Below are 14,187 nucleotides of genomic sequence, written 5' to 3' on the forward strand. Positions count from 1 at the left end.
ATCTCGCCGCTTCTCTGAGAGCAGACGCAGCGGATATCCTGCAGACGCTTCCCGAAAACAAAAAGTTAGATTTCGAAGCTCTGTCCGGCGCCTTGGAGTTGCGCTTTGGGGAGAAGTGTTTAAAAGACTACAGCAGGCTCCAATTAAAATCTCGTCAACAGAAGCCTACCGAAACACTTCGGGAGCTCGCCGCGGATGTTGAAAGGCTGTCCCATCTCGCCTTTTCGGAATGCCCGACAGAAACAAGGGAAATTCTGTCCTTGCAATACTTTATCGACGGCATCCGAGATACTGAAATACAGAAAGCTCTACGAATGGCGGATGTAAAAGATTTAAAAAGTGCTCTAGTGTACGCCATGAAATTTGAGGCAGCCCAGCAAGCCACTCGTCGAGACCGCCACCCAGTCAGAGCTGCTCAAGTCCAGGAGCCAGGGGATCAAGTCACCGCTCGACTTGACGATTTAACTAGACAACTGAACGCCTTGAGACGGAATATTGGTGAGAAGAAACCGACCGTTAAGTGCTGGAACTGCGGTGCTGAAGGTCACATACGACGAAACTGCAAAACACCCCAGGGTACTGATGTTAAGACCGCTTCTAACAAGCAGCAGGGAAACTAATTAGTGGCCATCTCGCGGGGCGGAGGTTGCCAGATAATGAAAAGCCCCCGTTTAAAGCGCTTCAGATTTCTGCAGTGAGAGGCGGCAGCAATGGACTTTTCATAATAGGACATATTAATGGAGTTCCCTGCAATATGACTATAGATACAGGAGCCAACGTCACCATCATCCGAAAAGATTTGGCTCAACAACTAGGAAACAAACTTATCTGGACGCCGCCCTGCGTTACCCTCCAGACTGTGTCCGGTGAGAAGATCGACATCGACGGAAAAGTAAATGTTAACATCACGTTTGGAAGTGCCGCTTACCATCACACGGCATATGTAGCAGAGATCACTGATTCTTGCATACTCGGATTGGACTTTCTAAGGAAATACAATTTTTCCTTGGATTTTAAAAATAACGAATTGCATTCTACATCTGAGGACATAGCGTTATTTCTCGTTAATGATGAAGTTAAATCTGTCCATAAAATCATAGCACAAGACTATATTACAATACCGGCAAGAACAGAAATTTTACCCAGGCAGCACGTCTCCAAAAATATACGTATAATTTTGGTGAAATAAGGGTATGGTATTTTTTGCACGTTACTTTTACGAAATTTATACGAATGAAAAAGGCTGAAGTTACTGTTGACTCTTGATCGTTATTTTCCACACGTCATTTTTACGAAAATTATACGAATCCGAATGTACTGATAAAACTACCGCCATGATGGTATATTTTATTCGTCACTTTTACGCATATTATACGAATCCGAATGTTCTGAAAGAAACTACTGCCTTTATGGTATATTTCATTCGCCACTTTTACGGATATTATACGAAGTCTAAAAAGATTGAAAATGAAGTTTATTAATTCAAAATATTTAGTGTATTTCTGGCATTTCACTTTGTTTTCCTTGTCTACGAACATGAAAAAAGGGGCATTCATATATGAGGCTAAAATTTTTCTATAAATTTTAACATGTGAGCTAAATCTTTACGTGCATTTTTACAAAAAATTATATTTTCTTAATTCAAACATCTTCAAAATAACTTATTTATTTTCTTATATCAAATTTGTTATTTTTATTCATATCAACACTTACATTAATTTGCACAATTTAATCTCTTTTATGAAAATCCTATTACCCATTTAACTGGAATAAGCTGTATATTAAATTTGTGTACTTACTGAGTTTGGTACAATACTCGCCTTATTTTATTTAGCAAATGTGGGCAATTAAATTGGAATAAGACTAGTAAATCTTTCATGTCGAGGAATAGAATAATAAATACAGGAGAAGATGCTCGAAAACGTTTAACTTCTTGAACAATAGTTTAATGTAGACCAAAGGATCACTAATTATAATCAAAGATATACTAATATTTTTATTTAATAATAATAATAATAACTCTACGAAATTGCAAGCTGAATCCTGATATTTTACATATATTTTAGTTCCTTTAATCTTTGTTATAAAAATCATATGAGGCTAATTTTTTTTTATTTTGTTTAATGTACGGAAAAAATGATATAGCGATTTCAGTAATTTTTATATGAGGAAAAAATTAAAAATAATGTAAATAAATAATTATATTATATTTTATATTTTTCCTGAAACAGTTAAAGACATTCTTAATATGGAGATCTACAGAATAAGTACAAGGGTCCAGTTAAATGAACTCAAAATTTGCATAGTTAATTTTACGCTAACTTATAAAAATTAACTGGATTTACGATTATACACTGAGCATGCGCATACAAGGACATTTCTATTTTTCGTAGAAAAAATTAATTATTACCTTAATACAGAGATGCTGTGAATATAAATTTATGTAATGCAAAAGTAAGTTTATTTCATATGCTAATTTAGAGGCTTTCTTAATATGTTTAATTATAAAGAAAAAAAAAAAAAAGTGTTGCAATTCTTGTTCACTGACCAATGGCAAAGCAGACACTTTCTACTTCCGGTTGTGGCGGGATATTTGTGAAGTCAGCACTCAGCAATGGCGGTCGAAAAGAATGGTAAAGTCGCAAAGAAAACTGTTTGTTCGTGGATTGACGTTTGTGACTGAATCCATGGAAGTTATATTTGAAGAAGAAAGTAAGTGAATATTTTATATTTTCAGTGTTTAATACTCGTACTTTCTTCACCTATATAAAATTTTATAAGTAGCGTCTGTGTAGGAAATGTGATTTTCCATGTGTTGTTCTTTTGTGTACGTGCCTAATGATTCATTTTTAGGATTTGGTACTGTTAAATTTTGCACTAGTCTGTTTCTTACTGTTTGTGTCACTCCTCTTTGTATGTGTCTCACCTTTTTATAATTATATTATTTTTACTCAAACGTTTTAATATTTATCTTAAAGCATATTGTAATTAAGCAGGAAATAGCTTTTAATGGAAAAAGAAAGGCAATATTAACATGACTAATTGTTCAGAAATCTGTTATGGAAATGTTATCTACCTTATGCCAAAAAATAAAGCATGTAACTTTCATTTATTTATGAAATTCAAAATTTTTTATTTGCTTAGTGTTTTCACTAAAAATAATTTAATTTCTTATTTTTGAATTTAGTTTTATAAATTTGCTTTACTATATAATACTATATAATCTTTAACTCAAAGATATTGTGCTATTAAAAAAGGAAATTTTATGCCATAGAAACACAGGTACTTTGTTCCAAATCTGTGTTCATTTTTTTTTATATATGTGCTGAATTTTTATGCACTTGTAATTACTGAAATATATCCTTTCATGAGTAATAAATAAGTCCTTTCATGAATGCATTTCTTTTTTGTTTGTTTGATTTTATTGTTTTAAAAATCTGCCATAGTTAAAGAAAGAAAATAAAGTAAGAATGCTTTACTTTCAGTTTTGAATAAATTTATTACTATTTACTGCAGCTTCAAGTTTCTCTAAACGTAATTTTCGAAGTCAAAACTTGATAGTTATGTTGATTATTAGACTTGCAGGAAAAAATTTATTTAAAAATTAGTATTTGATCTAAAATACCTTAAAGTATTTAAATTATATTTTACTAAATCATGTATTTTGATATAACTAGATAGTTAAAAAAATTAAAATTGTAAATGTGCAGAAATGCTTATATAAAACCAAGAAATTGTTTATATTTTTGTTGCTTTTTCCCTTGTAAATTAATTATATATATATATTACAGTCTGGGGAGTCAGCACCCTGCTGAATTGTAGTAAACGAGACGTCCAATCTACTCGACCATCAAAGATGCAGATTTGGATTTTCTATTTCATAGTTATTGAAATCATAATGGTATGTTTGTTTAAATTAGTACTGTTTATGAACGTGATAAAAATAAATTCTGATAAGCTAAGAAATGATTTATTTTCTATTAATTATGAACAGTAAATAATGTAACCAATTTTCTTCATAGTATTTACTAAACATTTTTTTTTTAAAAAGGGAGGTAGTCTTATTTATACAATTCTTGCAGAGATACCAAGAAATAAAACATTTTAGGAATTTTCACTCAGTATATCTTGATGTGTAAAATCGTGTTGTTCAATGCCATATTACTTTTTCACAGCAAAGTAATTTTATTGATCTAACATCTGCATAAATCAAACTTTTTTAAGAATGATTACAGTTTCTAAGCTAACTTAAAATTTTCAGATTTAGAAAATGTATGTTTAATGTAGCATTAGTTTTCCATGGAATAGAAAAGGTTTTCAAAATGTTCATTTGTTAGAGGGAAATAATATAAATGAGATTGTCCTGATACAGTTTCAGCTGGAAATGAAACTGAATTTTTGGATAGTGAAGATTTCATTTAAGAATTCTAATAAAACTGATTAATGTAAATCCTCTGCATTTAAGAATTCTAATAAAACTGATTAATGTAAATCCTATGATTCATGTAGGTATTCTTCTGTTATCAGGACCAGATTCAGAAATGTGTGTTTATATGCATGCATTTTTAAATGTAGGTGCTCGTGTGTGCATGTGAATATTCTTTATGTATGTATGTGTATACTTATACACATATATGCGCATACATGCATATACACATGCTTACATATCTACAGTGGAACTCTGAGATACGAGTTTAATTCGTTCCAGCATTCAACTGGTATAGCGAATTTCTCGTATCTAGAAACAAGCTTCCCCATTGAAAATAATGGAAATTCAGTTAACCCGTTCCACACCCCAAAAAATATCAACATTTTAATATCAAGTCAATTTTTCCTAATAAATAACACTGGTAAATAATATAACAATAGTTTAACTTTGTTACCAACATTTTAACTCCTCATTAATCCACACCAACAACAGCTTCTCAACATCTAGGAGTACTTTTATGGTGCTTGGAAGAAACGATAATTCCTTTGGCTACATCAGGTTTCTTAATTTCTTCCTGCTTCTTCAGAATAGTATAGATTTTCGATGTTGAAAGGCCGCAAGTCTTCGCCAATTCTGTCACCGTGCTTATGTTTATCTATGATTTCTTTCTTGATATCGACGGCCATGGCCTCCTTATTTTTCTTTGCAGCACTATCTGAGGCAACAATCTTCTTGCGAGGCATCTTGAAATAATTATTTTCACATTAAATGTCAAAACAATTAACTTACAAGTGCACAAACACGTATATAAAAGAACACTGAGTGATCTGTCAAGGGGATTCCCCCGAGTTGAGCCGGATAGGAAAATGGCACCACCCATACCAACAGCCTGGCTCATTGCTCGTTACTCGAATTAATGCTCGTATTTTTCTCATACTTTCCTCGTATCTCGAGGTTTCATTGTACATTTCTGAATCCCGTCCTAATAACAGAGGAGTACCTTTGCCAGTATTGCAACAAAGCTAGAATGAATTATTGTGTTAAATATGTGGAAAATGCATGCTTAAAGTACTGTTATTTTCTAAAAATATTCTGTATGTCTATTTTTTACAAGGAGAAAAAATAGCTAAAAGCTGTTAATTTACTCGTAGTTATTAGTCCAAAGGGGCTTTGTCCCTAAAGAACTATTGTTTTTGTTTTGCATTGGTTCACTATAAATATCTGTTTCACTTTTCAAACTTTTCCTACCAAATGTTGCTTAGTCCCTAGTGTGGGATTAATACTCTCTATCTTAGTGCCCTCTATAACCTATGTTAGGGTTAACCTGTATAACCTACAAAGATTCCCAGTTTAGGCAAGATATCTAGGTAGTCATCATAATATGTACCTTATTTTTTATTATTTTTAAATTAAATTGAAAGTAATAAACTAGTTTTCAAGAATGAAGTTAAACTAGATTTGCATTCAACTCTGGTTTATTGTGTTAATGATGTTTTGCTGTAACAAATATGAATTTTTTGTTCAAGTATAATAATTTAAAATGTTTTTTCTAGAGAATGAAGTACTGCCACTGCTAACTTGCAAGGTAATTTTCTATTCTACATTAACTCAATCTTTATGTCCTGTTACAGATATATTGGCAGAAATAATGAAAACCTGACATTCAAAAAGAAAAATAATAACGTTGAATGTAGTATATTAGATGGTTAACTGCGGTTTGGCAGCTCATTAATAATCTTACACATATTGAGTACGAATAACTTTGACAGTTACCGGTATTTTCAATAGTATAAAATTAGGCAAGAAAGCAGCTTTAGCTTAGCACCGATTTTAAATACAACTCTCTTACCAATATTGGTTTGATGAAGGTAAAATATAATTGAATTTAATAAGTTGGAAATACTGTCTGTCTTTCCACGAGTTAAAAAATAATTTCAAATAAAATTTCTTTTTTCAGTTTTTCATGTTATTTGTTTAATGTTATTGTAATCTGATTTATCATATTTAGTCACATATTCCATCCCTCTTTGCACTATAGTATATAATTCAAAGGACTTATCAGTTTCAGCAATATTTTTTTTTACCAGTATACATTTTTACCATAACTCTGATTCTAAATCATATCCTGAAACATTAAGGAGTAAAGTACACAAAGAAGGAAAATATGCAAGTAAATAATGGCATTCAGTGTTGTTTATGTGTCTAATATTTGTACTAGATTGTAAAAGTTATAAAATTCTATTAGCTTTTTTAAATTATTCTTTTTTAAATTGAGATGCTTCTTTGCACCCAAATGGTTAAAGCCCTAGTGTGACTTTGGTACTTTGATCTAACTTCTATTCCTAATAAATAATCCAGCTGCATACAGTTTACTCAATTTCTGCCATGTGTGAGGTAAACAATATTAGCTTTTTTTAAATATATCTTTTACAGCTATTCCATCAGGTAGATTTCTTTCATATTTTGCCTTAATTGAGTCATCCTGCTAATTAAGAATTTATAAAAGTTAATATGTTAAGTTTTTGTGTGTATAATTCATTTTAAGTAGGTGCAAGCAAATGCATACATTAAAAGTTATGTAGAATTATGTTTTGGGTATCAAATTCAGAAATTTTGGGACTGTTTTTAGAAGATTTATTAATGATTTATACCATATTAATATTGGTAAAAAAATTCTGTGGCTTTTATATGAGAGTATATATTTTAAAATAGCTGCATGATATGGTAGAGGTAAAAAGCTTCATGTGGCTCATAAATTAATATTATGTGGGAATTTTTCATTTATTTAATAAAGAAAATAGCCACATTTAAAATTTTTTCACTGGATTATTTGCATACAAAGTTTGCAGCAAATATTTCCTGCAACAGAAGTGACAATTTTTATTTTGCCAAGACAGGATATTTAGTTAGTGTAAGCAGTAACTCTATTTTGAGATGTTAAACAGGAAGGAAAATTTTTGAATTTAAATTGATTTTTGAAGGAAGACTTCATTTAGTCTTGCTATCATTCTACATGGCTCTTAACTTTTTTTTATGGTATTTATAATTTTATTGTTATTCAGCTTTCTGTTTGCTTAGAATGCACATGAATGTAGACTTGAAATATTTTATATTGCAAACTGAGATGCCATTGTTATCATAATTAAAGATTTTTGCTCTGATTTTGGAGGAATTTACTGATAATACTTTTGATTGTGTATTGGTTTCTGGTTTATTGAAATGTGTAAAATAGCCTGTTAATGCATATATGTATGTTAATGACATGTATACGTTTATGAAGTATTCTGTTGTATGTATATTGTGTTGTGATTAGTTTTCTGCATACTCTTTATTTAGGAAAAAGTTATCTGTAAGAAAGCGAATATTCTTTACTATATGTAGGAGTAAAATTGAAAAGGCTAATGCAATATAATTAATACGAAATTAAGTTTTTTCTCATGTACTTAAATACAAACATAGCCATTAAAGACTTTCTCAACCTTGCAGTTCTAAACAAATCTTAAGTATTTTTCACTTGAAATTATAGGCATTGTGTAAGGTATATAATTGAAGCTTACTGTGTGATAGTATGAAATTAAATTTTTAATTACTGAAATGTAAATTTTTAAATATGAAATACTCAGTGCATTTTATATGCATCTTTTAATACTTCAACTATATTTAAAAACTGAAAACATCTGAAGTGTGAAATTATTACAAATTTTTCTTTTTCTTGTTTAGGAGCTGTTCTCAAAACATTGGGTGACAAAGAATTCACTTTTACAAAAATCGAGCAGGATATTAAAGACAGCGAACTATAGAACAAATATGGCGAAGCTGCATGAAGTCTATGTTGAATTTTATTATTGAAAAAAATATGCTCTTCAGATTTAATGTTAGTTTTTATTGTTTAACAGTAATTGCAGTTTTCGAATACCTGTAAAATAAACCTAATTCTTAAATTAATTTCATGTGTATTTCTTTTGCAAGTTTTACAGTTCATAATACTTCAAACAACTTGAAATTTTATACTTGTTAATTTATGTGGGATATGTTCATAATAATTTTATAATTTAAATAACTCCTTGTTATCATATGAGCATAATCTAAAATGCACAGCATTTGACAACAAATTAATAAAAAATTAGAAAACTTCTAATTGCTTTCTTTTGTCCAGTTGCCTCTTTTTAAATCATTTAATACCATAAAGCTATTTGATGAAAAAAAATAATTGGTATGTCCACATCAACATGTACATTTATAATGATGTTATAGAAAAAGTCACACGAGATAAATATTTAAAAACTTAAATATTCCTAAACAAATTAACTTTTTAAAATTTTATCTGGTATATAAGATAAGATAAAGAACATATTTAAGTAATTTTGAATTTGCATAATTTTATGAACTTATTTATGAAATTAACAGTTACATTGTAAAAGGGAACTTTTTAAAAATACCTCAATAAAGCATTTCTTTTGTAGAGGTTAACTTTTAGTACTGATCTAATATATTTATAAGATTTTAAACTGAAAAAGACAACAATAATAGATTACAATACATTGCAAGATTGGCTGATAAATGTAAAATTTTTACATATCATAATTATGTGTGTAATTAAAACAGAAGCTACTCAATTAACTTGCATGCAAATTAATATTTTCTTTAACATGTTTGGGATAAAAAGAATTTTAATAAATAAATATGTATAGATTTGTGTATTATCTGAAGATATGAATGAAATATTTGTGACATTAAACATTCATCTTCAAGGAAAATAACAAAGTCAACTTGGCAAACTATTGGAAAAGGTAAGTTTTCAACAATTTCCTGGTCTATATTTAACAATTTTAAAATTTAGCACACTCATTCAAATAATCTAAACGTATGATGTTTTCTTTTGTGTTACAATTGTTTACTGAATTTGTTAATTAACTATATTGTACTTTAGATAGAAATTAACGTAGATATTCCCTGTATTTTACGGTACAAAAACTTATATATTTGATAATAATTGACCTAAATCTTCCCTATGTTTTCTTTGCATATACGAATGACTTTGGTAAAAATTTAGTCCGATGTCTTCTCTTTACTGTGTATAAGTGCACATTTTTGGTAAAAAATTTGCATACATCTCCAATTACCTATTTACTGCATTTTTCGTAAAATGTGCTTATTTTAATCTCTTATTTTTTATATAAATCTATGCAAAAATGTTCTGCATATTATGATTAAAAGATAAAATTAATATCAAATTTTTACATATCCACCTTTTAGGTATGTACAGCAATATGGAATATATATAACTGGAAAATTTAAATGCAAAAAAATTAATTTCTATTCAAAAATTACATAACACTAAAAGGCTGAAAATCACTTAATATTTCATTTCAAAGTGACTACAAAATATGCAATACATTTTGTAAACTTGAGTTCTATGTTTTAAATTAATGCTATCATTCATTTACATGGCATAAGAAAATGTCCTTCAGAAAAGCAAATAATTTATTTAAAGTGTTATTTAGTAATGATGAATTTAGTAAACAACTGTTTGCTACAGTTGTTTGCTAAATTTAAATTTATGAAATGAATTTAGTAAACAAAAATGCAAATGAACGATGGCATTAATTGATTTAAAACACAGAATTGATGTTTACTAAATTTATTGCATATTTTGTAGTCACTTTGAAATGAAATATTAAAAGTCATTTTCAGCCTTTAAGTGTTACGTAATTTTTTAATAGAATTTTTTTTTTTTTTTTTTTTTTTTTTTTTTTTTTTTGCATTTACTAGTGCATTTAAATTTTCCAGTTATATATATTCCATATTGCTGTACATAACTAAAAGGCAGATATGTAAGAGTTTGATATAAAAATTATTTTACCTTTTAATCATAGCATACAGAAAGTTTTTGCATAGATTTAAATAAAAAATATGAGATTAAAATAAGTACATTTTATGAAAAATGCAGTGAAAAGGTAATTGGAGATTTATGCAAATTTTTTACCAAAAAATGTGCATTTATACACAGTAAAGTGGAGAATACATCGGATTAAATTTTTACCAGTCATTAGCATATGCAAAGAAAACAGGGAAGATTTAGGTCAATTACTATCAAATATATACGTTTTTGTACCGTAAATTACGGGAAATATGTACGTTAATTTCTATCAAATATATACGTTTTTGTACCGTAAAATACGGGGATATCTACCTTAATTTTTACCTAATATATACGTTTATATACAGTAAAAAATCGGGGAAATTTACGTAAATTTTTACTAAATATATACGCATACGTGAAGCAAAAAATTGAGATTTACGTATATGCGATAAATATACGTAAATCCCTGAAATTTACGTATATTATACGTAAAAGTTGCGAATGAACGGTAGTCTCTCGCGTAAATATACCTAAATTTTACGTAAAAGTTACGTATAGTATAACGTAAAAATATACGTAAATATTTAGTAATTGCCACTGGACACTTTTTATGATATTTTTACGTTCAACTTGAACGTTTTTTATACGAAAGGCCATTCGTAAATTGCACGTATTTTTCTCGTGCAATTTACGAATGCATGCTGCCTGGGTACTTCCTGGATCCATAGCCGAAAATAGAAATTTCCGCTACGGCATCATAGAATATCCCAATAACTGTAATATCCCAAAAGGAGTATTAGTAGCATCAACACTCGTCGACCTATCCAGAACGGTTATCCCGGTGAGAGTCGCCAATGTAACTGAAAAGTCGAGAGTTATTAAGAAAGGTGAAGTGGTTGCGACATGTACTCCAGTAACCAGCGTTGAAAGAAAGAGTAACATCCCAGAATCCGTGTCCTCAGAGAGCATTACATCGGAGTTATTGCAGAATACACAATTAAACGATAAGGAGAAAAATGCTGCCGATCGCGTCATTAAAGATCTTCAAGTTGTTTTCTCCCGCTCGTCTTCTGACGTGGGTCGAACTAGTTTGACACAACATAGAATAGATACTGGCGATCATCCCCCGATCAAGCAACATCCAAGACGTCTACCGTTTGCTAAACAGGAAGAGGTGCGAACACTGTTAAAAGATATGGAAGAAGGCGATGTCATCGAGCCTTCAGCGAGTCCATGGGCATCTCCCATCGTTCTCGTCAGAAAGAAAGACGGCTCAACAAGATTTTGCGTTGACTATCGCCGGTTGAATGAGGTTACGAAGAAAGACAGTTACCCTCTTCCTAGAATTGATGACATTCTAGACACTCTTTCTGGAAGCAAGTGGTTCTCAACACTTGATTTAAAGAGTGGGTATTGGCAGGTAGAAATCCATCCTGATGACCGAGAAAAGACGGCATTTACTACGGGACAAGGACTTTGGCAGTTCAAAGTGATGCCGTTTGGACTGTGTAATGCGCCGGCAACATTCGAACGTCTTATGGAGACTGTTTTGAAAGGCCTTTCCTACGAAGCCTGTCTGATATACCTGGACGATATCATCATCGTCGGAAAGAGTTTTGAAGAGCATCTAGAAAATCTTAGAAAGGTGCTTCAGAAACTGAAAGAGGCCAATCTGAAGCTGACTCCCGCTAAATGCAAATTGTTCCGAAAGGAAGTGACTTACCTGGGACATGTCATCTCTGCAGAAGGTGTGCACATGGATCCTGAAAAGGTATCAGCGGTTAAATCCTGGACGCGTCCCGAAAATGTCCATCAGCTGAGAAGCTTACTAGGGCTTTGCACCTACTATAGGAGATTCGTGAAGAACTTTTCGTCCATCGCAAGCTGACAGAGAGCAAGCAAACCACTTCACAAGCTGACAGAGAGCAAGCAAAGATTCTTGTGGACAAAGGAATGCGAGGATGCATTTAACAACTTAAAGGAAGCTTTAACATCTGCTCCAATCCTGACGTATCCTCAGCTCGACAGACCATTTATTCTCGACACCGACGCGAGCAATGAAAGTGTCGGTGCTGTTTTGTCCCAAGAAATAGACGTCCAAGAACGGGTAGTAGCTTACTGGAGCAAGTGCCTGTCTAAACCGGAGAGGAATTACTGTGTCACAAGGAAAGAGTTACTCGCCATAGTCAAAGCTGTAGAACATTTCCATCATTATTTATACGGGAGAAAATTCCTCCTCCGCACGGACCATGCCTCATTGGCCTGGCTTTTAAATTTTAAAAATCCTGAGGGTCAAATAGCCAGGTGGATACAGAGACTCCAAGAATATGACATCACTATCCGTCATCGTAAGGGATCATCACACGGAAACGCCGACGCCCTGTCTAGAAGACCTTGCCAAGAAAGCTGCCGATATTGTTCCAGGGTGGAAGCGAAATACGAGCTGCTGACTCCGGTCGCAAGACAAATTACAACATCAACATCGGCTGATCGAGACCCGTGGAGTGATGATGAAGTCAGGAGAGACCAGCTGGAAGACCGCGACATTAAACCCATACTTGATTTAATAGAGTCATCAAACAGAAAACCTACATGGCAGGACATTTCTATCTGTAGTCCTACAACAAAACAATACTGGGCACTCTGGGATTCACTTCACATTCGAAACGGCGTCTTATACCGGAAATTCGAGTCGGATGATGGGAAGACGTTCCGATGGCAACTGATACTTCCAAGATCCCGGATTCCTGATGTCCTCAAAGAACTACATAACAGCCCTACAGGAGGTCACTTTGGAATTATGAAGACCTTACAGAGAGTTCGTGAGCGCTTTTACTGGAATAATGCAAAGAATGACGTGCAAAAGTGGTGCCGATCTTGCGATGCCTGTGCAGGTCAAAAAGGACCGAGGAAACGCAGCCGAAGCAGACTGCAACGTTACAACGTAGGTGCGCCTTTTGAACGTATCGCCTTTGACATCCTGGGACCTCTGCCACGAACTGCTGATGGCAACAAATACATACTCGTTGTCGTTGATTACTTCACCAAGTGGCCTGAAGCTTATCCTATTCCTGATCAAGAGGCAGTCACAGTAGCTGAGGTAATGATACAGCGCTGGATTTCCAGATTCGGAGTGCCTCTTCAGTTACATTCCGATCAGGGAAGGAATTTTGCCTCGGCAGTAATCAAAGAACTATGCAAACTACTTGGCATTGACAAAACTCAAACGACGCCATTGCATCCCCAGTCGGACGGCATGGTAGAGAGGTTCAATCGAACCATCCTTAATAACCTCTCATTAGTGGTTTCCAGAAACCAACAGGACTGGGACAAGAAATTACCACTCTTTTTACTGGCTTACCGCAGTGCTGTCCACGAGACTACCGGCTACTCTCCATCACAGATGCTCTTCGGTCGTGACCTTCGTCTGCCTTGTGATCTATTGTTTGGCCGCCCTCCGGATGCTCCTTCATCGTCTGAGGAATATATTCAAGATCTCCAGGCCCGGTTTGAAGTGATGCACAATTTTGCACGAGAGCGAGTCAACTTGGCGACGGAGAAGATGAAGACCCGATACGACACAAGAGCTACTGAACATCAATTCCACGAAGGAGACAAGGTGTGGTTGTGGAATCCGACTCGACGGAAAGGACTTTGTCCGAAATTACAGTCACTTTGGGATGGGCCGTACACAGTCCTAAACAGGCTGAATGACGTCGTGGTTCGGATTCGTAAGTCTTCGAACTCTAAACCTAAAGTCGTTCATTACGACAGGTTAGCTCATTACTATGGCCATAGTACATAATGTAAATAATTGTAAATAGTATAAGACCATGGTCCATTTTGTTTTTAAATGTGTATTTGATTTGTATTTGATAGCATTTGATTTTTTTTT

The 14,187-nt window shown here is 32.7% G+C and overlaps 1 protein-coding gene across 2 annotated transcripts; it reads left to right on the forward strand.

The window, feature by feature from the left end:
• Positions 1 to 2,593: 2,593 nt before the first annotated feature.
• Positions 2,594 to 8,374, forward strand: LOC118197164 (uncharacterized). Of its 2 annotated transcripts, XM_085816219.1 has the most exons (4): positions 2,594 to 2,712; positions 3,792 to 3,901; positions 5,983 to 6,014; positions 8,150 to 8,374. In XM_085816219.1, the coding sequence occupies exons 1-3, from the start codon at positions 2,631 to 2,633 to the stop codon at positions 6,004 to 6,006; spliced, it is 216 nt and encodes a 71-aa protein (XP_085672345.1). In that variant the 5' UTR covers positions 2,594 to 2,630; the 3' UTR covers positions 6,007 to 6,014; positions 8,150 to 8,374. The 2 variants fall into 2 exon arrangements, with proteins under 2 accessions (XP_085672345.1, XP_085672344.1); XM_085816218.1 differs by lacking the exon at positions 5,983 to 6,014.
• The last annotated feature ends 5,813 nt before the right edge of the window (positions 8,375 to 14,187 follow it).

The sequence above is a fragment of the Stegodyphus dumicola genome, chromosome 4 (assembly GCF_044657685.1).
Source record: "Stegodyphus dumicola isolate Sdum_Otavi_A_Nest chromosome 4, ASM4465768v1".
Classification (NCBI taxonomy): domain Eukaryota; kingdom Metazoa; phylum Arthropoda; class Arachnida; order Araneae; family Eresidae; genus Stegodyphus; species Stegodyphus dumicola.